This window comes from Equus quagga, chromosome 5, assembly GCF_021613505.1.
Source record: "Equus quagga isolate Etosha38 chromosome 5, UCLA_HA_Equagga_1.0, whole genome shotgun sequence".
Classification (NCBI taxonomy): domain Eukaryota; kingdom Metazoa; phylum Chordata; class Mammalia; order Perissodactyla; family Equidae; genus Equus; species Equus quagga.
The window spans coordinates 58,318,609-58,346,296 of NC_060271.1; the positions used below are offsets into that span (position 1 = coordinate 58,318,609).

At 36.9% G+C, this 27,688-nt stretch overlaps 1 protein-coding gene and 1 long non-coding RNA gene across 8 annotated transcripts in view; one reads left to right on the forward strand and one right to left on the reverse strand.

The window, feature by feature from the left end:
- Positions 1–585: 585 nt before the first annotated feature.
- On the reverse strand, positions 586–6,048 carry LOC124240362 (uncharacterized). Its single transcript, XR_006888849.1, has 3 exons — positions 5,393–6,048; positions 4,838–4,955; positions 586–601 (listed from the first exon to the last, which is right to left on the reverse strand). It is a non-coding gene; the product is annotated as an uncharacterized LOC124240362 (long non-coding RNA).
- The window catches only part of TSGA10 (testis specific 10), a 114,409-nt gene continuing 92,757 nt past the window's right edge, over positions 6,037–27,688 (forward strand). For 5 of the 7 annotated variants that reach the window (XR_006888848.1, XM_046663363.1, XM_046663364.1 and 2 more), the window contains exons 1-3: positions 6,279–6,384; positions 14,530–14,658; positions 24,464–24,679. Coding sequence is in view for 4 of the 7 variants with exons in the window: in XM_046663363.1 (XP_046519319.1) it covers positions 6,328–6,384; positions 14,530–14,658; positions 24,464–24,679 (402 nt within the window). In the remaining 3 variants the exon portion in view is untranslated. Of the gene's footprint in view, positions 6,136–6,278; positions 6,385–14,529; positions 14,659–24,463; positions 24,680–27,688 lie in introns of those variants that run through there. The other 2 variants (XM_046663366.1, XM_046663367.1) reach the window with 2 other exon arrangements.

Genomic DNA, 27,688 nt, shown 5'->3' on the forward strand with positions numbered 1-27,688 from the left:
ATTTTTGACAAAGATAGAATGTAATACCAGAGAAATCTGCTTTGAATTTTGGAAAGCTTTTTCTCCCTAAAGCAACTTTTTTTTTTTATTTGTATCATCAAAAAATGCAGTCTAAGGTGATTCATAAATAGTGAAAAATAAGCAGTCGTCTTTCCTTCATTTTGTTAGGATTTCCTAACACGGTTAAGTTCTCATTCAGCTGCCCTCTTAGTCAAAAGCAAGTTTTGGGTTCTTTGATAATATGTACAAATAACTTCATTCCACATCTGTCATTTCTATCCCATCACTTTCTTTAACATACACCACTGGACCCAAGGCTTTCTCTGAAAGAGATCCTGTGCCAGTCTCTTTACTTCTTGCAAAGTTTTCTTGGTTTGTGTCTTCTAATCTTATTTTCTTGGTGTTTTGAAATAACTGAGTCACTGGTTCCAGCTTGCTTTTCTCGGCCCCATGCATTAAGTGATCATCCACTTTCGAATCCATACGCATAGCAGATACCTGAGTAGCAGATTTACTAAGAGAAAATCCCATTGAGACAGCTGAATAAATACAGTTTACAGGTACCTCTTTAAGTAGTGGAAACGTTTCTTCAACTTGATTGCTTGGGGGAAAAAAATGGTAATAAGTGAATACAGTGGGAATTTCAACTAACTTCATGGCAATATTTGTTTTACTGAAATTTCATGGTGATGATGCCAAAAATGTAAAGTAAAATCGCCTTCCATCTCTTAGTGTTTACATTTTCTTTGTGGGAGGGTCTGCAGATTCTAAGGATTTCTTTGAAAGCCTTTTTTTTAAAAGATTTTACGTTTCATCACTTTTCAGAAAATAAAAGAACTTCTCAGTCCTTTCTATCATGCTTGTTATCAAAAACTTTTAATTCACTATTAATGGATTAAAGAAATAATTACTGAAGACCAACACTCTGCTAGGTATTCTGCAAAAAATTAAGATGCTTCCCAAATTGTAAACATTTACCAACTAACAACACACCATCAAAATCATAGTATGAAGCAAAAAACTGACAGAATTGAAGGGAAAAATAGACAGTTCTACAATAATAGTTGGAGACTTCAATACTCAACTCTCTATAATGGATTGAACAATCAGACCGAAGGTAAGTAAGGAAATAGAAGACTTAAATAACAAATTCAACCAACAACATCTAACAGACATACACAGAACACGCTGCCCAACAACAACAGCATACACATTCTTCTCAAGAGCACACGTGACATTCTCCAGGAGAGACCATACGTTACACTACAAATTAAGTCTCAACAGATTTGAAAAGATAGATATCATACAAAATATCTTTTCTGACCACAGTTGGATGAAGTTAGAAATCAATAATAGAAAACAGAAAATTCACAAATTTGTGGAAATTAAACAACACACTCAAACAACCAAGGGATCAAAGAAATCACAAGGAAAATTAGACAATACTTAGAGACGAATGTAAACAGAAACACAGCATACTAAAATTTATGGAATGCAGCAAAATCAGTGCTAAGGGGAAAATTCATAGCTATAAACACTTACATTAAACAACAAGAAAGATCTCAAATCAACAACCTAACTTTACAACATAAGGAACTAGAAAATAAGAAGAAACTAAACCCATTGTTAGCAGAAGGAAGGAAATAATAAAGATTAGAGCAGAGACAAATGAAATAGAGAATAGAAAAACAATAGAGAAAAATCAATGAAACCAAAAGCACTTCTTTGAAAAGATCAATAAAATTGACAAACCTTTAGCTAGATGGACTAAAAAAAAAGAAGATTCAAGTTACTAAAATCAGAAAGTGGGGACGACACTACTACCAATTCTACAGAAACAAAAAGGATTATAAGAGAGTGCTATGAACAACTGTATGTCAACATATTGGATATCCTAGCTGAAATGGACAACTTCCTAGAAACATAAAACCTACCAAGACTAAGTCGCGAAGAAACAGAAAAACTGAATAGACCTATGACTAGTAAGGAGATTGAATTAGTAATCAAAAGTCTCTCAACAAAAAAAGCCCTGGACTCAATGGCTTCACTAGCGAATTCTACAAAACATTTAAAGACAAACTAATACCAATCTTTCTCAAACTTTTCCAAAAAACTGAAGAGGAGGGAACACTTCCTAACTCATTCTATGAGGCCAGCATTACCCTGACACCAAAGCCAGGCAAAAACATTACAAGAAAAGAAAATAACAGACCAATATTCCTATGAACACTGACAGAAAAATCTTCAATGAAATACTAGCAAACTGAATTGGGCAGCATATTAAAAAGATTATACACCATGACCAAGTGGGATTTATTCCTGGAATGCAAGAATGGTTTAACATATGAAAATTGACCAACGTAATACACTACATTACAGAATGAAGGAAAAGAACCACATAATCATCTCAATTGATGCAAAAAACCAGTTAACAAAATTCATCATATAAACACTCAACAAACTAGGAAATAAAAACACTCAACAAACTAGGAAAACCAGTAAACTACCTCAATATAATAAAAGCCATATATGAAAAACCCACAGCAAACATCAGACTCAATGAAGAAAGCTTTTCTTCTAAGATCAGGAATAAGGCAAGGATGCCCACTTTTGCCACTTCCATTCAACATAGTACTGGAAGTTCTAGCCAGAGCAAAAAGAGATAAAAGACATACAAATTGGAAAGTAAGAAGTAAAATTATTTCTATTCACATTCACATATTCAAGATATGACTTTATATGTAGAAAACACTAAAGATTCCACAAAAAACCTGGTCAGTTCAATGAGTTGAGAAGAGAGTCCAGAGTTTGGGGAAGCCAAGGTGGCTAGAATTGTGGTGAGAAGAAAGAGGTGAATGAGAGAAAGAGCTCCAGAGATCTGCAGAGGATTCACCACAATTTTTTGGCTAAGTACTGATGAGGGCATGTGTGAAAAGAAACTATTGAAGCCTGGGAAAGAACCACCAAAAAGGAGAAGGCATTCTAGTCCTTAGGGCTTATACAGGGCCAGAAGCAGAGTCCCCACCAGCTGGAGTGGAAAGAACTCCTAAAACATGGGCATTGAGTAGAGTCCTCAGAAAGGTATTGGCTCAGTAACGAGGCCAAATTAACCCTAGATAAAGACTATTTTGGACCTAACAGCTTAAAAGCAAGCTTCTAAAGCAACGCTGTCCAATAGAACTTTCTGCAACGATGAAAATATTCTATATCAATTGTCCAAAACAGTAGCCACTAGCCATGTGCGGCTTGGGGAATTTGAAATGTACATAATACAAATGAGGAACTGAATTTTAGATTTTATTTAATTTTATTAACATAAATTCAAACAGCCACAAGTAGCTAGTGGTTACTATTTTTGACAGGGCAGCTCTAAAGAATCAAACATTCCAAGTAACTTTGCTGCATCTCAGAACAAAGCCTAAATATGTTTTTTAAAAAACACCAAAACAAAAACCTCCAGCACCCAATAACGTAAACTCTGCAATGTCTGGCAGCCAACAAAAATTTACCAGGCATGAAAACAAGTAGAAAACTATGACCCATAACCTGGAGAAAAAAAGTCAGTTGATAGAAACAAACCCAGATATGACACAGATGATAGAATTAGTACACAAGGACCTTAACAACTATTTAAAATATCTTCCTTATTTCAAGAAGGTAGAGCGAAGCATGAGCATGATGAGGTGAGAAATGGAAGATATTTAAAAAAAAATCAAACTTCCAGAGATGAAAAATATTGTGGATGAGATTAACACTACCAAAGGAAAGAATAGAGAATTTGAAAATATATCAATAGAGACTATCCAATTTAAAGAAAATGAACAGCACATCAGTTAGCTGTGGGACAATATCAAGCAGCTTAACATATGTGTAATTGGAGTCCCAGATTTTTTTTTTTGAGGGGACCAGGGAGGTGTAGGGAAAAAAAAAAAAGGCAAAATAGAGGTTTTCGTAAGTGAAGCTTGTGAAATGATGGAGAAACTAAGGGAACAGAAAACCCAGACCTTAGAACTGCACAGAAGTGTCTGTCACAAAGAAGAGAGCAGAGGTACTTAAAAAAGGGTTAGTTGGGGCAGGATAGAGCATTCACCACTCTTTCCGGTTCCAGAGAGGGAAGAAAATTTTCACTTTCTTGGGTTGGGGGAGGAAGTCAATAGTCCTTGGTAAGATAAGAAAGGAAAATCTTCATGGTCTGGTTTGGCCTAAGATGATGATCTTTTCCCTATATTCTTTCCAAAGAATCTTCAGTAACATCTAGACGGTATACATAAATGCTAAAACTTTTCCTGCTTTTTCCCCTAAGGGAAGTACTTTCCTATTTCCTATGTTAATAGTCTCCTCCCTCCAAGTCTTCAACTCCAGCTGAGTTTTGAAGTTTGTATACTTTTCCCTATTTCTTTTCAATAATGCTAGATAATGAGAACTTTTATTTCAAAATAATCTTCCTATCTGAAGAGGAAACGAGATTATACATAATTCTCCCTAAAATAACTTTTCAGGATGGCCTTTGAGAGCTCATGCTTGTTTGTAACTTATTTTATCAATTAAGTATAATTATATTTCAGAGGAAATGTACCTCTTGGGATCTCTGACTTCTTTATCTAAAATAACAGGGACATTCAATTTGTTTTTAGTATCTAGCTATTCTTACAAAGTATATGATATCTAAAAGTAAATGCTACAAAATATGAGAAAATGTAATGGCACAAATAATGAAAAAAATCACAGCAGATATTCAAAAAACATATTTAAATGTACTTTTATGAAGAAATTGGTTCTAACATAAAATTTGTTTATGCCTGCCAATAATACATTTTGGGAAAAAATGAGTACTCACCTGGCAAAAACAGGACTTAGTCTCTTCAAATGTGAGCTTACATTTGAAATGCACAGGCGATTGCTTTATCAAGATCATCCGAGAACAGCTATAAGAAAAACCTAGTTATCTATTTCATCTGTAGGAAAAGATAGGGAGATAAAGTCACCATTAGAGTTTAGAAGCTCTGGGGTTATTTAAGAAGGGTGGGACAATTAAAAGCTAACAATTGTTAAAAAGACTATTTCTTTTCAAGGTGGGCTCCCAAAAATTGGCAGAATAATGCAATTCTCATTCTTTTTCACTACAAAACTAATTTCTCTACTTTTAGGTAACATAGTTAATTTTAACACAGTTGGATGGCCAAAAATAATATCACATCTGGTTAAAAGTGTGTTCCCAGACTGAAGGTTCCTAATTGAGAGAAGACGAGTTTAAACGGTATTAAACAGGAAAACAACCGATATAACATTAAATATCAAGTGAGGTTGCATACTCTTTCCTTTTTACGTTAACTATCACCAGTTTTTCTGGAAAGGGGACTTGGAGAAGGATTGGCATGTGGACAAAGAATACCGGTCGGGAATCTGCGCTTTCATTGGTCGTTCTGCCACTTCCCTATTCAACCCTGCCTGGATCGTGCAGGGCTGACTGCAGCCGCGGGTCCGCAGGCTCCCCAGACTGCAGGGTGCAGGCTGCCGGCGCTCACTCGAACAGGTCGGCTCTCTCCCCAGAGGCTGCAGCAGCAGGACCCGACCTGCGAAGCTCCCCGCAAACCGACCCCTAGCTGCGGCAGGAGAGCGCACCAACCTCCCAGCGCCTAAAGCAGCTCTGAGGAGTAACGAGTTCACCGAACGTGGGTCCGGAATGGTGCCCGATCCCTTGGAAAAGCGACACACAGCCGCGGCAGCCAAGCAGCAGGTGTTCCAGAGCCGAGGGAAGGCAGCAAGAGGAGATACAGCCCTGCGCACGCGCGTCCTATCCAGGTGTGGCAGCCCCCGGCGGGGAGGACGAAAAAAGTCTTGCAGAAGGGGGCTGGCGGCTGGTTACTAGGAGACGGGACGCTCGAGCCGGGCGACTGGGCGCTCCGTGGGCGTGCGCCTGCGCAGCGTGGATGGATCTGGAAGAGGCCTCTCCAAGACGCCCTGTAAGGCGGGCAGGTGGTCGTACGAGTCGCTGCGTACGTGAGTGCGCGCGCACAGCTCTCAGTCCCCGCGAGAGGAAGAGTCGAGCCAGGTACGCTTGCGCACGGGGACTGGGGGCGCGCAGGACGGAAGCGGAGCGAAGGCGCCGGGGAGGTGGAGGACGAGCCCCCTCAGGTACTGAGCGTGAGGGCGGGGCCGACGGCGGCGCCGACCGGCGCTAACCGCCTCCGCCTCCTTCCCGCCGGGTCCTGCCACGGGGCGGGGCCAGGTGGATTTGAGGGTGGAAAGAAAGGGGAAAGGGGCGGAGGATGATGACGGGGAGGGACCTGGATCCTAGGCTGAGGCCGAGCTCTGGCAGTCGCCGGGATGAGCTCCAGGGAGGACAGCGGGCCGAGGAGTCCAGGGAGGGACCCAGAGCTCCAGGTAGAAGCAGCAGGGATGCGCCTGGTTGGGGTAAAGCAGCTCCTGGGCCAGAAGGCCTCAGAGAGGGCGGCTGCAAGAGGGCGAGTGTGGCGGGGGTTGGGAGCAGTGGGTGACCCCCGAGATGGGTATTCGGTGCTTGAGCCGGTGTGAGAGGCAGTAGCCGGCAGAGTTGCTGTCCGGAGAAGCCCTCCAGGAGCAAACTTTGCCCCTGTTGTCGTTTCTTGGGAGTTTAGGGTTGATCCCAGTTCCTATGGTGACCGCTTCGCTTCCTGCCGCAGCTCTCCGCTTGGTTGTTGGGGGGTACTGTTCTGTTTAGAAGCGCTCTCCAGTGGAGCTGAGGAATTTGGAAGTCATAAATTTGGGAGTTCAACCTGGCTCTTCCTGACTCCCAAGCTCTCACTTCTAAGCCTCTTTGTGGACTTTGGGAGGTGAAGGGCTGAGATTACGTAGACATTTGCATGAAAATCTCATATAATTTCAGTAGAAATTACAAACAGGAAAGGCAGGGTAAGATGGCTTTTGTTTGAAAAAATATTTGAAACTTAAATAGCTATGCGGCAATCATGGACCTGATACTTAAATACAGATAGAAATACATTTCTTTTTCTTTAAATAAAATCAAAGATCGCGGCTTCAGGAAAAGTTTCGTAGAGGACAGTGTCCCAGAGTTTTCCTACTTCCAGTCCAGGCCATTATATCTCATGATATTCGTTGTTTTAAATTTCCTCTACTGATTTTCAGCGTTTCATTTTTTTTTTTTTTTTACCTGTAAGGAAACAAATAGAACAACCATCGGTTTATAACTAGAATGAAATAGGTTAGTTATAAATATGTGTCACGTCATTCAAATCTGCCTCGAGGATAAAACTGATTCTTGTTTGTGTTTTAGTTCATTATTGAACTAAACCCTTCAGTCTTAATTAGTAGGAAATAACTAGGAAGGTACATTAACGAAATATTTATTTTAAACAGTAAGCTTTGACATTATTTAATGGCAGCTTCCAGAATATATCTTATTTTGTTTACCTGCTGAAGAAAATCACTGCTTATTGCCCAACATGTAATCAGATGTAGAGATCCTCTGGGCTCTCTTTCTGTCTTTTTCAGTTGCTTAGATCAGTTTGTCTTAGGATAATTTGCTTTTAGAGTACTCCATATACAGAGGCAGTTAGAGCAGGTGTTACTTTGCATTCCCTTTTGCAGTTACATGCCCTTTCTCTCCAGATGTAGCCACTGTTCTGACTTCTCTGATAGCCACTTTCTTGCTGGTTCACTATCTTTGTATGTAAACGCGCATATTCTAGTCTGGCTTAGTTTTGAACTTTTTATAAATGGAGTTGTACTACTTATTCTTTTGCATTTTGCTTCTTTTATTCAATGTTGTGTTTTTAAGATTTATCCTTTTGTTGCTTGTAGTTTGTTGTTTAGTGTTGCACATTATACGAGTATACCACAATTTATCTACTCAACTGTTGGTGGACATTAAAGTTATTACAGTTTTTGGTAAATAGGAACAACACTCCTGTGAACTTTCTTATACATGTACCCCATGATAATCTTTTGAAGTGAGCTAGTTAGTAAGGTGATTCTATTTGTCTTAATTATGCTGTTAACAAGTTTATATAGTACTAAACTCTTTTAGTTTAGAAAAGCCTCTTGAAAATATCTATGTAACTTCTCATATTTCCAAGAGGTCTTGATAAATGATACCTCTCCTAAGGCCATTGGATTTTTGGTTTTTTGTTTATCATTTTATTGAGGTCATATTGGCTTACAACATTGTGTAAATTTCAGGTGTACATCCTTTATTTGTTTCTATATAGACTGCATCATGTTTACCACCAACAGTCCAGTTTTTATCCATCACCATGCATATGTGCCTCTTTACCCTCTTTGCCCTCCCCTAACCTCCTTCTCCTCTGGTAACCGCTAATCTGTTCTGCTTATCTGTGTGTTTGTTTGTTTATCTTCCACATGTGAGAGAAATCATATAGTATCTGTCTTTCTCTGTCTGACTTATTTTGCTCAGCATAATACCTTCAAGATCTATCCGTGTTGCAAATGGCACAATTTTGTCTTTTTTATGGCTGAGTAGTATTCTATTGTGTGTGTGTGTGTGTGTCTGTGTGTGTGTGTGTCTGTGTGTGTGTGTATATATATATACTGCATCTTCTTTATCCATTCATCCATTGATGGGCACTTGGGTGGCTTCCACATCTTGGCTATTGTGAATAATGCTGTGATGAACATAGGGGTGCATATATCTTTTTGAATTATTGATTTCATGTTCTTTGGATAAATACCCAATAGTGGAGTAGCTGGATAATATGGCATTCCTATTTTTAATTTTTTGAGAAATCTCCATACTGTTTTTCATAGTGGCTGTACCAGTTTGCATTCCCACCAGCAGTGTATGAGGGTTCCCTTTCCTCCGCAACCTCTCCAACACTTATTTCTTGTTTTATTAATTATAGCTATTCTGATGAGTGTGAGGTGATATCTCATCGTGGTTTTGATTTGCATTTCCCTAATAATTATTGATGTTGAATATCTTTGCATGTGTCTGTTAGCCATCAGAATATCTTCTTTGGAAAAATATCTGTTCATATCCTCTGCTTATTTTTTTTATCAGATTGTTTATTTTTTTTTGATGTTGAGTTGTATGGATTCTTTATATGTTTTGGAAATTAACCACTTGTAGAATATATGATTTGCAAATATCGTCTCCCAGTTGGTGGGTTGTCTTTTGGTTTTGTTGATGGTTTCCTTTGCTGTGCAGAAGCTTTTTAGTCTGATGTAGTACCATTTGTTTATTTTTTCTTTTGTTTCCCTTGCTAAGGCCATTGTTTTATGCTCCTTTAAAAAGATAAGTTACTTCTTTACAGTCTAGGCTGGATTGAAGAGAAGTGAGGAGCTTGGGTTCAGATGGAATGACTGGAGAGATTATTTCTTTTTCATAAGAAAGGTTATACATTATGGCTTTACTGTTTTGTTTGAAGTGAACCCCCAAATCATTTATTCACTTATTTTTACTATAAATACAAAAACCTCTATCTCAGTTATTCAGAAAATTTTGTGTAATTTTCTACATTCTTCTGCTAGTGAGGCTATTCCTTCCTGCTGCAGTGTCTGTCAGTCTAAACTTTTGGAGACAATTTTATAAAAGAAAACAAAGAGACCTTTTGTGGAACCAGATTTCAGAATCTCATATAAAGTACTCCAGTATTTTCAATTATTCTATCAAAATATTCAGTAGATATTTGTTGAGAACGTAGTATATGCCTGATATTTCACTCAACACTAATGATGCTTTTTAGCACATGATCTTACCTCCTATTTCACTGAAAAATTAAAATTTTACCAAGCAGGAACTTCTTCACATTTCTACCCCTTCATATCTAAATCTTCACCTGACCTTACTTTTCTCTTCTTTGTCTCAGAGGACAGTGCATACCCTTTACCTGGATTTCCTCTCATTAGCTCAGTGGCCTTTCTTTATTAGACCTTTCTTTAATTAGTTAATTAGTTATTAGTTAACCCATATCAGGAATCTTCATTGTGTTTATACTGTAGGGCTTCTTAATCTGGAGTACAAGAACTTTAGAGTTCTTGAACTCCCTGAAATTGTTTGTGAGGTTTTGTATGTATTTGTATTTTCCTGAGGAGAAGACCCAAGGCTTTTGTTGAATTCTGAAAGAGGTCATTGATGTAAAGAGAATTAAGAAACAAGTGTTTCTTGTAATGACCCTTCAACAACCTTGGTCTTCTTCCAACTTTCACCCTATCTCTCTTCTCACAATCGTGCTTCTTAAAAGAAGTCTACATTTTCTATTTTCTCTTCTTTACTACTCATTCATTTATTCTTCTTCCTCAAACCCCAGAAACTACTTTGTTCAAATCATCAAAATTCATCATTTTGAAAATGTTTTATAGAGTACCAACTTTGTGCTGGGCACTTTTCTGGGCGTTCTGCATATAGCAGTGACTAGACAAGAGTCTAGGTCCTCTTGGAGCTTGCAGTCTAGTAGGGGAGACGGACCATAAACAAGTGAAGGAAAACATGATACAAGTGTGTTAAGAGCAAAAAACCTGATGAGAGATTGACTAGGAGAGAGGCTACTTTAAGTTAAGAGGTCAAGGAAGACTGTCTGACATTTGAGCCGAAGAGCTGAGGGTAAGAAGGAGCCAGCCATGCGAAGGGCTGGGGGAGAGTTTTCCAACCTGAAAAGCAGGGACAGAGGCCTCGAGTTGGAATGCGATTGACTCAGCAGAGGAACAGAAAGAAAAGCAATAAAGCTGGTGGGTGCACAAAGAAGAAAGTACTATGTCTATTTAGGGAAGTGAAGACAGGGACCGAATCATGTAGGACCTTAAAAAGTTTGGATTTTATTCTAATTGTAGTGGGAAGCCATTGGAGTGTTTTTGAGTAGCATCTCATTATTTTGCAGTGGTTATTTTGATTTCAGTTTGGAAAATAGGTTGTAGGGAGCAACAGTAGAAGCAGAAAGACCAGTTAGGAAACTGTTGCAATAATCCATGTGGGGAGATGATGGTAACTTGAACCATGGAAGTGGTAATGAAAATGTAGACAAGAGGATGGATTTGGGATATATTTTGGAGGTATAACCAACAGGGCTTTTTGATGGATTTGATAGGGGTCAGGGAAGGAGGAAACACAGACAACTCCTTGGTTTTTGACATTGGGCACTGCGCAAATGATGGTCCCATTTCACATGGGAAAGACTGGGAAGGAACATGTGGAGGCAGGGATTAACGTGTTTATCATGTTTTAGATATGTTAAAGTTGGAATGGCTGGGGACATCCAATAAACATAATATAACATGTTAAGGGCTCCAGTAGGGGTATGTTCATAGTTTTTTGGGGATGAAAAATATACCCTAAGTCTTTTTGGGGGAAGTAGAAGTCAGAAATACCTTTTTGTAGTCCTTTTCTTGTGACATACATGTGCATTCCTCTGATGTGGCACTAATCGTGCTGTACTGTAATTTCTGATTTATTTGTTCTGGACTTCCCTAGATTCATTGAGGGTTGAAATTGTAGGTTTTTATTTGTTTTCCCTCTTTCTATTCTCAGAATCTAATTTTGGTTCATCCTTATTCTAGCTGTTTATAAACTTGTTTGATAAATGAATAAATGTGACTATTACAGTCTGATAGTATGAACCAAAACAGTGATAGTAGGGTGGAAGAAATATATTTTAGAGAGATTTTAGTGTAAAGGTCAGTAGGATTTGATGTCCAATTAGGTAAGTTGAGTAAGTGGGAGGAATTATTCATAATAGTAATTGTAAATAATAACAACATACATAGCACTTCTTGTTGCCAGGCACTATTCTAAGTGCTTCACATATATTAACTCATTTAATCCTCATAAAAACTTTATGAGGCAGTTCTGTTATCATCCCTGTTTTACAGATGAGGAAGCCATGGCCAGAGAAGTAACTTGCCGATGATCATGCAGCTAAGAAGTGTCAGAGCTAGCACATAGGTAGTCTGATGCTAAAGAATATGCTCCTAACCACTATGCTATGTTGCTTCCCAGTTGAGAATGATTGTGATTCTAGCTTGGGTTGTTTATGATAACAATTTGCTGCTTGCAAAGTCCCTTTACTTGCATTCTGAGATCTGTACAGGAACATAAGTTTCATTCAAAGTTCCATTTAGAGATTATATGAATGGGGAAGATATTCAGGTGGCCTGAGGCTGGGGAAACTGGCAAGCCAGGCATGGAACTTTCAGATATGCTGATTTCTCTCCTTTTTTATTGCCTTCAAAGCTAGTGCAGGGGAAGTAGCAACCCTGATATGATTGGTCACAATTGTCAGGTGAACTCTTGACCTCTTCCTACTTTTAATTTCTAGACTAGCCTGATAGGTAATTTATAGGATCCTCACTTGACTGTTCAGTTTACCAAAGAGAAGAAAAAAAGTTCAGTTTTATCTGCTTTAGTACACTGCTTCATTATCAACCTCTACAAATTTTTATTGACACCTTCCTATTATACAAAGAACTCTGTGCAGGTTCGTAGGAATACAGAGAGCTCTAGGACATTGCTTATTTTTAAGATTTTAATAACTGTGTGAGGAAGACATCCAGAAAAAAATGAATAGCTACATAAATTGTTCTATAACCAATATATACAGCAGTCTCAATGAAGAAGTGATCACTATTCGATGGAGAAGACAGAGAAAATCTCCTAGAGAAGGTGAAATTCAAGCTGAGCCTTAGAAGTGTCTTTAGTTAAAGGGAGAAAAGGTGAAGGGAAGGCTCATGAGCAAAAGATAATATGTTTCTGAGTGTATGTATGAAGAAGGTATACAATAGTTTGTCTTTAATAGAGGGGTTCTTAGGGGTGTCAAGTAAGAGATTAGTTTGGAGAAGTGGAAAGGGACCAAATTGTAAAGAACTATAAATGCTAGGCAGGTTTAGACTTTAGTTAAATAGATCCTTGCTATTCAAGGTGTAGTCTCTGTACTAGTCAAGTAGGGATCACTGAGCAGCTTTTTATAAATGCAGTATTTCAGGCCTACTATGAATAAGACTCTTCATTTTAACAAGATTTCCAATTCGTATGTTCACTGAAATTTGAAAAGTACTGCTGTAGTGAGGAATCATTTGATTCTGTTATTCTAAATCAAATGTTTATAACTAGGAACACGTTTTTAAACAGACTATATATAAGAAATGGTAGTTAGGATTTTGGCCTAAGCCATAAAGGCCTAAATGGTGCATAATTAGAAATACTCTGTGAGAGCTAGTGCTGAAATTCCAGGTAAGCCACTAACTGCTGGAATGAAGAACAGAAAAGCAGATTTGTGTCTCGTTTAGGGAAAGGGAAAAAGGAAAATCTGTCGGACTGCCATGTGCTAGATTGCACAGGGTGTAATACAAGGTCGGTGACCGGGGGATCCTAATCCTATAGTTTACTGAGCACTAGATTTTGGAGAACAGCAGCTGTGTTGGCAGGAGAGATTTAGGAGGCTTGTAGCAAATTCTCTCTTTAACATAATGGCAGCCTTGATTCAGGGAAAGAACAAATAATTTCCCTAAATTACACAATTTCTAAGATACATTGTCAAGTAAAAGAGCACAGTGCAGTGTGGTATGTATATAGTATGCTTAAGTGGAAAATCTTTAACTTTTGTTATTTTGCACATGTGCAAATATATATGTAGGAAAAATTCCTGGAAATGGAATTATTTTTACAGAAGATGTGTGCATTTGTAGTGTTGATAGATTTTGCACAATTGTTCTCTGTAAATATTGTACTAATTTATGCTGTCACTGGTGATGTATAAGAATGCTAAGTTATATATCCAACTTTTTGATCTTTGCCAATGTGGTGGTTAAAAAATGGTATCTCAGTGTTGTTTTAATTTGTATCCTTCTGAAGTGAGATTGAATATCTTTAAATCTATTTAAAAACCATTTTTGTGAAATATCCATATTTTTGGCCAATATTTCTATTAGCGTATTCCTTTTCCTTTTTTATTTATAGGAATTATTTATATATTAGGGAAGTTAGCTCTTTGTGATATGGGTAACAAACCTTTTTTTTTTTTTTTTTTTGGTGAGGGAGATTGGCCCTGAGCTAATATCTGTGACAAACTTCCTCCACTTTGTATATGAGACACCACCACAGCATGGCCTGATGAACAGTGTGTAGATTCACACCCAGGATCTAAACCCATAAATCCCAGGCCACTGAAGCAGAGCACGCAAACTTAACCACTACACCACCAGGCCGGCCCTAACAAACCTTGATAAACAAGTAGCTAGTGACTACTATATTGGATAACATGGGCCTAGAAGTAGTCTACTTAATTTCCTGCTGACCCATATTCCTTAGAACTGTAATTATCAAGGGGATAAGTTAGGGTATGTGTTTTTTGAAAAGCATGTGTAATATTATAGTTTTGTATTTGGAAGACACAGAAAAAGTTTTATAGCATAAATTTTTAAGAAAGTAAACCTTGATGAAATCCTTTTAGCTGGTGGGACAAGGTTAAAAACAATGGAAAATGTATCTAAGACTGTTGTTAATTTTTAAAATTTATTGATGTGAAAAATCACAAGGTTATATTAAACTGAATGTCTCTATATTATTCCCTTTCTTTCCACTAGGTTACCACCAAAGAACATGATTTTGGTCTAGGGGCTCCAGTTTCTGAAGCTGAAAAATACCAGAACACTCTCCAGCTAGAACAAGAAGTGAGAAATCAAGAAAGATTCATCTCTACACTGAAATTACAGGTTACATTAATTTACATATTTCTCTGAATTAATTTGGGATGGGGATATTTTAAAACAAGAAGATGCAGAGTAAATAGTAATTCTGTGCTCATTTAAATTTTATGGGTTTAAAATCATTCCATTTTTATCTAACCATTTTGATGCACATAGATTCCGGGTCAGTGAGTGCAAAGCATGTGCCAAGTGTTGTATCAGTTCCTTTCAAGTATGTAGTCTTACTTAATCATCCCAATCTTGTGAAATAGTAATGTTATTTCCATTTTACAGACATGGAAGCTTAGGTACCAAGAGGTTAAAGAAGTATGATATTTGATTAATGAGTGGCAGAACCAGGATTTCTCTGAATTCTCAAGTTAGCTAAGATTTGAATCCAGTTTCTCTGAACTTCAAGTTCAGTATTGTATCACTGGTACCTGACATGTAGTATAGCTGTTAAGAAAGGCTATTGAAAGAAACTTCCTCTCCTAGGAAGATGAAGTAGACTTACTTTTCCCTACTTCTCCTACTAAGTGCAGCTAAAAACCCTGAACATTATGTATAAAATAAATATAAGAGCACTATGAAAGGTAGGAAGATGAAGGAAGACTAGGTAGGGGCCTCAGCACACAGTGAATGACACATTAGTGAGTTCCCAGATTTTCTTTTTTGCTCCATATATTCCAGACAGAGTGCTGGGAAAACTGGCACCCAGAAACAATAGGTGCAGACAAAAAGAGGTCTCAAAAAAGCCATCCCTCTCTAGGCAAAGGACTAGGAAAGGGGCAGCCTAGCAAGACGGAGACTTTTAGGCAATAACTACCTGCTCTAAGCAAATACCATGAAAGAAACTATAGCCCCGTTCCTGCCAGCAAAGGCTGAGTAAAGAGCCTAGACTTCTACCCTTACTGCTGTAACAAGGAGCCCCAATTGCGCCTCATGTCCGCCGCTCCTCCAAACTCCCCATCCCAGCAAGGTGGTATCATGGAAGAAGGCTGAGTGGGAAACCAAGACTTTTGTGCCCACGAGGGAGTAAGGAAGTACTCACCCCGATAGTGTCAGCAGAGACCACATGGGGAACCTAGACATCCACTCCCACCTGGTAGTAAGAGGTGCCCCCTTTCCTCCTTGCTGGGGTGGTGTCTGAGGAGACCTATTGTAGAGTCATGACATTTACCACCCCCCGGCAGTAACAAGTCCACCTACCCACAGTGGCAGTGGAGGACACGTGGGAGCAGTAATGAGGTACGTCTCTTCTTCTTAGCTGTGGTGGTATCAGCAGAGGCCTATTGGGGAGCCTGAACCCCCATCCCTGCCCAGCAATAACAAGTAGCCCCATCCTCCCCAGGTGTCAATGAAGCCCTAGTGGAGAAATTGGACTTCCACTCCTACCTAGCAGTAACGACAATGTCCCCCTTTTCTAGTTGGAGCAGTGTCACAAGAAGCCTACTAAAACACAAGAGCCAAAGTCTTAGAATACCAGGTCTTAATTTAAAAAATCACTCTTCATCCCAATCAGGAAGATCTCAACTACAATGAGAAAGGACAATCAAGAGACACCAACACTGAGATAAATCAGATAGTACAGCTATCTGACAAAGATTTTAAATCAGCCATCATATAAACGTTTCAATAAACAATTTTGAGCATGCTTGAACCAAAAAAATAGAAAATCTCAGCAAAGAAATAAAAGGTATAAAGAAGAACCAGATGTAAATTTTAGAAGCAACCAAGATATTCTTCAGTAGGTGAATGGATAAGCAAACTGTGGTACATCCGTACAATGGAATATTATTCATTGATAAAAAGAAATGCACTATCAAGCCACAAAAAGACGTGAAAGAACCTTGAAAGCATTTTTCTAGGTGAAAAAAGCCAATCTGAAAAGGTTACATACTCTCTGATTCCAAGTATATGACCTCCTGGAAAAGACAAAACATAGAGACATTAGAAAGTTCACAGGTTGCAAGGGATTTGGAGGGAGGCGTGAATGGAGCACAGGGAATTTTTAGGGCAGTGAAAGATTCTGTATGATACAGTAATGATGGATACATGTCATTATACATTTGTCAAAGCTCTAGAATCTACAATCCAAAGAGTGGACTCTAATGTAAACTATGGACTTCAGTTAGTACTAATACATCAATATTGGTTCATTAGTTGTAACAAATGTACCACATTAATATAAGATGTAAATAAGAGGGGGAACTGTGTGGGGGAGGCAGGGTATGTGTACTTCCTGTACTTCCTGATTGATTTTTCTGTAAACCTAAAACTGCTCTAAAAAAACAAAGTCTATTGAAAAAATGCATGGGAGAAAATATTTCCAAATCATATATCTGATAAGGGATTAATATCCAGAATATGTAAAGAACTCCTACATCTCAACAACAACAAAACAAAACAACTCAATTCAAAAATGGGCAAAGGATTCGAATAGATGTTTCTCCAAAGAAGATATATAAATAGCCAGTACGCACATGAAAAGATACTCAGCATTATCAACTGTTAAGGAAATACAAATCAAAACCACAATGAGATATATCACTTCACACCCGTTAGGATACCTGTTATCCAAAAAACAAATAACAAGTGTTGGTGAGGATGTGGAAAAACTGGAGCGCTTGTGCATTGCTAGTGGGAATGTAAAATGGTGCAGCTGTGGTGGAAAAAAGTTTGGCAGTTCATCAAAAAGTTAAGTATAGAATTACCATGTGATCCAGCTTTTGCACCCCTAGGTATATTCCCCAAAGATTAAAAGCAAGGACTCAAATAGATGCTTGTGCACCAGTGTTCATAGCAGCATTATTCATAATAGCCAAAAGGTGAAAACAACCCAGATGTCCATCAACAGATGAATGTATAGACAAAATGTGGTATGTACATGCAGTGGAATATTATTCAGGCTTAAAAAAGAATGAAATTCTGATACAAGGCTACAACATGGGTGAGCCTTGAAAACATTATGGCAAGTGAAATAAACCAGGCACAGAAGTACAAATGTATGATTCCACTTATATGAGGTACCTAGAATAGGCAAATTCATAGAGATTTATTTAATGGGGACAGAGTTTCTGTTTGGGATGATTAAAAAGTTCTGGAAATGGATATGGGATGATTGTGCAACATTGTGAATGTATTTAATACCACCAAACTGTACACTTAAAAGTGATTAGAATGGTAAATTTTATGATACGTATATTTTACAACAATAAAAAAAATTAAGAAAATACAGTAACTGAAATAAACTCAATGTTCTCGAACAACAGAATGGAGAGGAGAGAGGAATGAATCAGTGAACATGAGAATAGAAAAGTAGAAATTACCTAATTTGAACAGAGAGAAAATTGATTGAAAAAATGTGAACAGAGGCTCAGGGACAGGTGAGACTATGACAAAACATCTAACATTTGGATCATTGGAGTCCCAGAAGGAGAGGTAAGAGAAGGTGGGGCTGAAAAAGTATTCAAAGAAGTAATAGCTAAATATTCCTCAAATTTGGCAAAAGTCATAAGACAGATTAAAGGTGAGTGAACACCTACCAGGAGTCTCCCAAAGAAATCCACACAACAATATTTCATATTCAAACTTGTGAAAACTAAAGACAAAAAAAAAAAAAAAAAAGATCCTGAAAGAAACCAGAGAAACAGTTTATTACCTATAGGTGACCACCAGTTCATATGACAGCAGATCTGAAAACTTGGAGGTCAGAAGGAAGTGACACATTTTTCAAGTGCTAGAAGAAGAGAACTCTCAACCCAGTATTCTGTATCCAATGAAAGTATCCTTCAGAAATGAAGGGGAATCAAGACATTCTCAGATGAAGAAAACTAAGAAACTAAGAGAACTGGTTGCCAGTGGAGCTACCCTAAAAGAATAGCTAAAGGAATATCTAACTAATGATGAAAGAGGGAATCTTGGAAGAATAGGAAGGAAGGAAGAATAACACATGGAGCAAAAATAGGAGTAAATGCAATAGAATTTCCTCTTTAGGGGTGGGGGATTCTAAATTATGTTTGTCAAATGTAGTTCTCAATGCAGGGAGAGGCAACATTTAAGACAATTATTTTATTAATAGAGGAGGGTAAAGGGACCTAAAGGGAGGTAAGGTTTCTTCACTTTGCTTGAACTGGTAAAATGTACTCTGTGATAAGTTGCGAATATATAATATAACACCTAGAGCAACCACTGAAAAGCTATGCCAAGAGATATACTCAAAACACTATAGGTACATTAAAGTGGATTTCTAAAAAATCTCAACTAACCCACAGGAAGGCAGGAAAAACAACAGAAAACAGAAAAAAGTCACACTTGAATCTTCACATGAAAGTAATTACATTAAATATATATAGTCTAAATACATCAATTAAAAGACAGAAACTGGCAGAGTGGATTAAAAAAACCTAGCTTTAAGTTGTCTACAAGACATACACTTCAAATATAACAATTTGGCTATGTTGAAAGGTTGAAAGGCACACAGACCTGAAAGGAAGAAATAAAACTGTCCCTGTTTGCAGATGACATGATCTTCTACCTAGAAAATCTCATAAAATCTACAATACAGAAACTAGAAATAATAAATGAGTTCAGCAACTTCAGAATACAAGGCAAACATATTGTGTTTATGTATCTTAGCAATTAACATGTGAAAATCAAAATTAAAAGTGCAGTACAATTTACAATTACTTAAATAGTGGAATTCTCAGATGTAAATCTAACAAAATAAGTATGAACTTGTATTCTGAAAATTACAAAAGGCTAATTAAGGAAATCAAAGACGATCTAAACAAATGGAGAGACATATCATGTTCATGGATTGGGAGCCTCAACATAGTAAAGATGTCAATTCTCTCCAATCGATATACAGGTTTAATGCTATTCCAAGCAAAAACAATTTTAAAAAAGAGTAATAAAGTGGAAAGAGTCATTCTCCTTGATTTCAAAACGTAATATATAGCTACAGTAATCAAGACTGTATGGTATTGCTAAGATCAATGATGCAGAATAGAGAATCCAGAAATCGCCTTGCTTAAGTACAACCAAATGATTTTTGACAGAGGTGCAAATGCAGTCTGATGGAGTTGAAAAACAGTCTTTTCAATCAATGGTGCTGGAGCATTTGGATATCTTTTAGGGAAAAAAGTGAGCCTAGACCTAAACCTCACACCATATACAAAAATTAACACAAAATGGATCATAGATTTAAATGTAAAATGTCTGAAACTTTTAGAGGTAGCGTAGGGGAAAATCTTCAAGACCTTGGGCTTGGTGAAGCGTTCTTAGACATCACACCAAAAGTATGATTCATAAAAGAAAAAGTTGATAATTTGGACTTCATCAAAATTTAAGTCTTTCACTCTATGAAAGACCCTGTTAATGGGATGAAAAGACAAGCTATAAACCATGTTTCTGCCATAGGAATAATGTTTAGAACACGAAGAACTCTCAAAATTCAACAGTAAAAAACAATCTAATTAGAAAATGAGCAAAAGACATTAAGAGCTATTTCACAGAAGGCTATATGGTTGACAAGCTCATAAAAAGGTGTTCATTCTTTCTAAACATCAGGAAAATGCAAATTAAGGCCATGATGAAATAACAATGCACACCTATAAGAACAGCTAAAATCAAAAGTAATGACAATACCAAATGCTGGCAACGATGAAGAGAAATTGGATCACTCATGCATTCCTGGTGGGATTGGGAAATGGTACAGCAACTCTGAAAAGTAGTGTAGTTCTTATAAAACTAAACATATATTACCATACAACCCAGCAGTTGCGCTCCTGGGCATTTATTCCAGGGAAATGAAAACTTGTATCCACTCAAAAACATGAATGTGTTTTCATAGCAGCTTTATTTGTTATAGCCAAAAACTGAAAACAACTAAAATTTCTTTTAATTGGTGAATGATTAAACAAATTGTGGTAATCCATACCATGGAATATTACTCAGCAATAAAAAGGAATTAACTATTTTTTTCTGCTTTTTTCTCCCCAAATCCCCCCAGTACATAGTTGTATATTTTAGTTGTGGGTCCTTCTAGTTGTGGCATATGGAACGCCACCTCAACGTGGCCTGACAAGCGGTGCCATGTCCGTGCCCAGGATCCGAACTGGTGAAACCCAGTCCACCAAAGCGGAGTGTGTGAACCCAATCACTCGGCCACGGGGACAGCCCCGGAATGAGCTATTGATCCACGTGTCAACATGGACAGATTTCAAGGGCATTGTGCTGAGTGAAAAAGCCAATGTCAAAACATCACATACTGTGATGTTTATCACTTTTTTTTTTTAAAAGATTTTATTTTTTCCTTTTTCTCCCCAAAGCCCCCCGGTACATAGTTGTATGTTCTTAGTTGTGGGTCCTTCTAGTTGTGGCATGTGGGACACCACCTCAGTGTGGCTCGACGAGCAGTGCCATGTCCGTGCCCAGGATTCGAACCAACGAAACACTGGGCCGCCTGCAGTGGAGCGTGCGAACTTAACCACTCGGCCACAGGGCCGGCCCCCATCACATGATTTTTTAATATAACATTCTTTTTTTTTTGAGGAAGATTATCCCTGAGCTAACTACTGCCACGCCTCCTCTTTTTGCTGAGGAAGACTGGCCCTGAGCTAACATCCATGCCCATCTTCCTCTCCTTTATACGTGGGAGGCCTACCACAGCATGGCTTTTTGCCATGTGGTTCCATGTCTGCACCCGGGATCTGAACTGGCAAACCCCGGGCCGCCGAGACGCAAAACGTGTGAACTTAACCGCTGCGCCACCGGGCCAGCCCCCTATATAACATTCTTGAAATGACAAAATTATAGAGAGTAATGATTGCTAAGAGTTAAAGATGGGGAGGGAGAGGATATGACTATAAAGTGGTAAAAGGAGGGCAATCTTTGTGGTGATAGAATCATTTTGTATCTTGTTGAGGTGATAGTTAGCAATCTACATGTGATAAAATGGAATAGAACAGTGTGCACACATTGTGCCAACGTCTAATCTCTGGGTTTGATATTCTACTATATTTATGATGCAGCTATTGGGGGAAACTGAGTTAAGGCCACATAAGCCTTCTCTGTACTACGTTTGCAACTTCCTGTGACTCTTTAGTTATTTCAAAATAAAATTTTTTTTAAAAAAAAAAAAGCTTTTTGATTACCTATTATCTGTCAGAAATTTTACTTGAACTTTTCTAACTACAATCCTGCAAATTATGGGTATTCTCTCCATTTAACATATGAGACTCAAGAGGCTTCCATTTATTTTTTCTGAAGTCTAATGCATCTCTTAGGATCAAGAAAATGTAGTAAATTGCCAAGATTAAGTAATTGGTAAAGAACTGCAACAGGATTTGAACCTGTCTACCGAAGCCCACGTTCTTTCTACTACTAAACTGCATCTTCTAAAGTAATTGTGTAATTGAGTAAAAGTAGGGCTTGATGTCAGAGTATTTGTTTTATTTATTCCATTTAACAATAATTTGAGCATTATATGCTAGATCGTATAATAAATGATACAGAAATGAGAGGTATGTTGATACAGAAACTAGAGACACAGTCTCTTAAGTTACGTAGAATTTAGTGGAAGAGATAGGGAAGTAAACAAATGATTATAATGCATCTTATAAAATACTAAGATAAATGTACATAAGATTTATATATAAATATACAAGTTAAATCTATACAAGATTTGTATATAAATTTATATAAGAGGCTTTATGGGAGCACAGAGAGGAGAAGCATTTAAGCTGTCCTGGTGCAGTGAAAGGTTGTCAAACATTTATAGTGTGTTCTTGTTGCTCAGAAATGTGGCACTGTAGAAGCCGTGAACAAAGACAAAAAGACATAGATGGATGAGGTTTATGTTTGGTTATCCCACATCCTATAGTTAAAAAAAAATACGAGTAATGAAATCTTAGATGCTAAGAGTAGGGAAAAATAAAGAAACTTAGTGAAAGCATGGGATGAGACTAGCAAACAGACAGGAAATCTTTGTGCAGAGTTTCTGTGCTAGTTGCTAGAGGTGGGCTGCAGATTGGCTTTAAAATTCCTAGAGACAAAGGCAAAAAGGACATTTTAGTTAAATATGTCACAGTCAACAGAGTAAGAATAAACCAGGTATCCAAAAGAAGTATATGTTTTCCTGAAATTGATTCCTGAGCAAAGTTTTCCCTGAGGATTCTTGTAAAGAGGGTTCTGTGACATAGTATATAATATTTTCAATAACTTCCCTAGTAGAGGTTTTAAAATGAGTTTCATGAGATTGTTTCTTATAGTGTTTCTGGAGCTTAGGTATATATTGGGGATGGTGGAAAGTTAGGCTGGACAGGTCAGTAGGGCTTGGATCTCAAATGGCATCTTCTCATCTTATTCTCAGTGTGATGGAGCGCCATGTGGTTACAGGAGTTATCTCAAATTTACATTTTCAAAAAATTTTTAGCTGTATATGGGAGAAGGCCAAAAGAGAAGAGAGTAGGAGGTATTGCTAAAATTCAGGCCAGTTGTAGTAAAAGACTCAACTAAGGAAATATGTACATTTACAGTTTCCCTTTTTGTTTTTTTTTAAACTCTTCAAAGTTTCTCTTGTTTTCTGGATTTGATAATTTATACTCTTTACCTCTAAATCTCAAAAGTTAGCATGCCTTAGAAAATGCCAAAGGAACAGTTGGATTTAAAATAATGGCTTTTGTTGTGCTTCTTGGCTTCTATTTTTTGAGTATAATAAATGTCATTGCAGCCTATTTAGCTAAATAATTCATGACTTTTAGGATATTTCCTTATATAGTGACAAATTATAGATAAAGTTTGTATTTTAAAGAAAACTTTATGGATTTTGGTGGTTTGGAAAGAGCCATCTCTATAATTATTTGAAAAGAGTAAGGTCAGAGCAAGAATACACTTAGAACTAAGAATAACGTTAGATGAGGGATTTAGCAATTTTAGATGTTCCGTAAGACCGAGACTTTTTTTTCTTCTTTTTACATCTTCCACATCAAGGCAACACAGTGCCTTGAGTACAGTAGGTGCTCAATAAATGTTTGTTACATACACAATGAAAGAAAAATGCTATGGAAAAGGACCTTTGTGCCACCATTTTATCTCATAGGTATTTCTGTTACAGCACTTAACATGTTGTATTTGTATTTCCTCAAGTAAACAAATTCTCTGAGGGTGGGTACCTAAGTTATCTTTGTATCTTTGGAATTTCACATAGTTCCTGACATAATCATTGTTCAATGGATCTAATATATTTTTTTTCCTTTAAAGGCATTTGGATACCTTCGTGATAGAAAAGGCCCTTTTCTTCACCTGTTGATGGTTTGATAGTGGGCTGGGAAGGAAAGCTGTGGTCCTCCACGTTAGTCAGCAAATACTTGATTGATTTGGTATTTAGCTTAGTCAAGTAAGTTATTGATATGTTCAAAAGGACCTTTCTAAAGAGTTAACATATTTTGGTAACAATATTTAGAAATTTAATCCTGAAGAATGCTTAATTGATGGTATTAATTATTAAAATTAAATAATTTCAAGACTGGTTTCTTTTTACAGATGTAAAAATTTTGCCATTTTTCTAATAGTTTGGTTAAAATCAACAATAATTTTTTATTAAACTGTAAATTGTCTTGAAAGATGTAGCTATAAACCTTTAAATTTTCATTTAATATATTTTTTTCAGATGGGTAATATATGGTACAAAATTAAAAAAATAAAAAAAGATATGTAAAGTCTTCTTGCCAGGGAAGCAAACTTCCCTTCCTGATTCCACTCACCTAGTTGTTCTCCTCAGAGGGAAGCTAAGTAAATGTTTTAACGTGGTTATTTTCTTTTATAACAGATTGAAGATCTCAAACAGACAAATCATGGCTTGGAAGAATATGTTAGGAAACTCTTGGATAGTAAGGAGGTGGTAAGCAGTCAAGTAGACGATTTAACCAGCCACAATGAGCATCTTTGTAAAGAATTGATTAAAATTGACCAACTAACAGAGCAACTAGAAGAAGAGAAAAATTTTGTGGTGGATACCGCCAACAAGGAACTTGAAGAAGCAAAGGTACTAGATTTACCACTGATCAGGATTTTAATTCTGCTTTAAACATCATGTAATTATAAAATGCAGTGGAAAAGTGATATTCTAATTTATATCATTTGAAAACTTTTTAGATATTATATTTTAAATGTCTATTTTAAGGATTAAATTATATTGTATCTCACATTGTGTTTTTTCTAAAAATTTTTGCTCAAAAAATTTCCTAAGAAATACGGAGTGATGGTAAAAACTGCAAGTAACAGGGATGTTCTGTATAGAGAACATTTCTCTTCCTCCATGATCCTTCTCTACTCTGCAGAGATAGCTACCACAAATAGATACATATATTTCCATCCTTTCTTTCTGTATGTTTTCACACAATTTATTTCACACATTACAAAAAAGGTCTTTTTAAACCAAAGTTATTTTCTGTGAAATTTGTCAATCTTTACTGACTTCCAAGTTTTGATCCTTTTTCTTTGAAGTTCTCTCCCTTTTTAAAATTTGAATAGACTTTATTTCTTAGCGCAGTTTTAGGTTCACAGCAAAATTAAGCAGAAGGTACAGAGATTTCCCATATATCTCCTGCCTCAACACATGCATAGCCACCCCATTATCAACATCCCTCAGCAAAGTGGTACATTTGTTAAAATTGATGACCCTACATTGACACATCATTATCACTCAGAGTTCATAGTTTACATTAGGGTTCACACTTGTGTTTTACATTCTACAGATTTGGACAAATGTATCCACCATTATGGTATCATACCACGTATTGTCACTGTCCTAAAAATCCTCTGTATTCTGCCTAGTTTTGATTCTTGTTTAAGAAGGCCTTCTTACCGCAAGACCTACAAAAATATTTTCTACAGTTTTGCTACTTTTTAAAATTTTTTTAAAGTTTTAATCCTTCTGGAATTTCTTTTTGTTCTAATATAAGGTAGGATTGATTAGTCCTTTCTGTAGTCACTGATATGAAGTGCCATTTTAACAGATATTCAGTTCTCATATGTGCATGGATATGTTTCTGGACCATTTGCTTTCATTGATTCATTTGCCATTTTCTCTGCCACTACCACGTTATTTTAATTACTGTAACTGCATGATATTTTGATAAACATTTTATTTTTTGATTGAGTTTTAGTACTCTGCCATGAAATTTAGAAACTGGGAATTTAAACACAATTATAAAATGAAGACAGTTTCATTTCTCATTGCTGCCTAATGGCTTATAAGTAAGACACAGAGTGTATCTGAAGGCCAAAAAACAACCTGTTGAATTTTTAAATGGTAATGTGTGAATGTGCTTATTTGTCTTGATTTTATTAATTGCTAAATTAGTAAGTTGTGTTTGAACTTACTAATGTGTGTAGAAGATAGTTTTCCAAAACTAATGGTTGTTACATGTTATTTCTTAAATGTCCTTTTAATGTACTTTTCGTAGCATATAATAAAGCTACTGTTGGTAGCATAAGATAAAGCAATTAATGATCAGAGTGAGAACATAGGTGGTAGTGAAAGTATTGTTACAGTAATTTGAAACATAAGAGCACAGTTAATGAACTCTAGGATGGTATGTGTTTATATGCAGTAACCTCACTTAGACTGTGTAAAGGATGTGTGTCTAAATTAGTGAAAAGTCTGAATAATGGAATATTTAAATAATTGAAGTTTATTACTTTAATGTAAGGACACAGTCTTCTCTAACGTTGTTGCCTGGAGGATGTCCTTAGGAGAACTACTTGAGAGAGTAGATAAGAATGGTTTGTTTTTAACTTGTGGCTTATTTATCTGGCAATGATTGTTACCAAAGTATTTGAAGGACATTTAAAAGTAGCTTGAATATTTTAAACATTTCTCAATAAACTCTTTTGTTTGTATTGTTTCTTTAAGAATAGTTATCCTTCATTCATAGTTTAATGGTAAGTTGAGTTCAGTCTTAACTATGAAAATTATCAAATTAACCCTGGATTAATGTTTTATTGTGTCTTCCTTGTTTTCTTCCTCAAATTAAAAATTAACTGCATGACTTCCTGGATGTTGGAAGCCTAGTTGACCAAATTCCCACGAAGAGTGCCCAGTTTAGAAGTCATCAATTTTAAAGGGTTGTTAGAGTCTGTGTTCTAGAGAGAGAGTGAGTACCCTGTCAGAGTGGATCCTCTGGTATCAAAGGGAGAATTTCAGGAATGGAAGATATCTAAAATAAAAACACTAGGATTTACCTAAACTGAAAATATTAAATTCATAGATGGCAATTCTGCCTGGCTCAGAAAAAAGGGTGTTTCTGGGAATTAGATATCCATATATAATGTGGAACATTGGGTGTATTTGAGAATTGGAAAGCTATTCGGGGAAGAAGTTGGCAGCAGTCTTAGAGTAGAGATAGCATTGCTGATGCAGGGAAAACATTGGAAACTTAAGAAAGAGAGGGCAAAATGGAACTAGGTCCTTTGGGTTGGTAGAATGCCCTGCAAAGAAATCACCAACCTCTGTAAGTGAATGTTACAGGTAGAATGGGGCTTAGAGAGATGCATGACCAGTGTTGGGGATATAAACACCAATGCATGTTGTCATCATTCTTAAGTCATTGGGTGTGTATTTTAGGTATCCAGTTACTGGGGAGGGATTCCTTGCCTGATTTGTGGGATAAGGCTTGAAATGAGAATTTCTAATTTGAGAGCTGAAAAAGAATGTTTGAGTTCCTAAACTATTTTGAGATTATACTCTAGATATGTGGAGGTAGAGTCTGAGGCTAAAGCTATTGTTAGTTTGTCTGGAATTGAGATAGATAGTATTAAAATTATTTACTGGGAAGAGTTTACTTGTAGTTAGTCATATTTTCAAAGGTCAACAGAGTAACTTCTTCCATCATTTTTGAGTATTTACTATTGTGTTATCTATTGCTATGTAACAGATTACTTCTAAATCTTAATGGCTTCAAATGACAAGCGTTTGTATCTCACAGTTTCTGTGAGTCGGGAATTCAAGTGCAGCTTAGCTGGGTAGTTCTGGTTCATGGTTTTCCAGGAA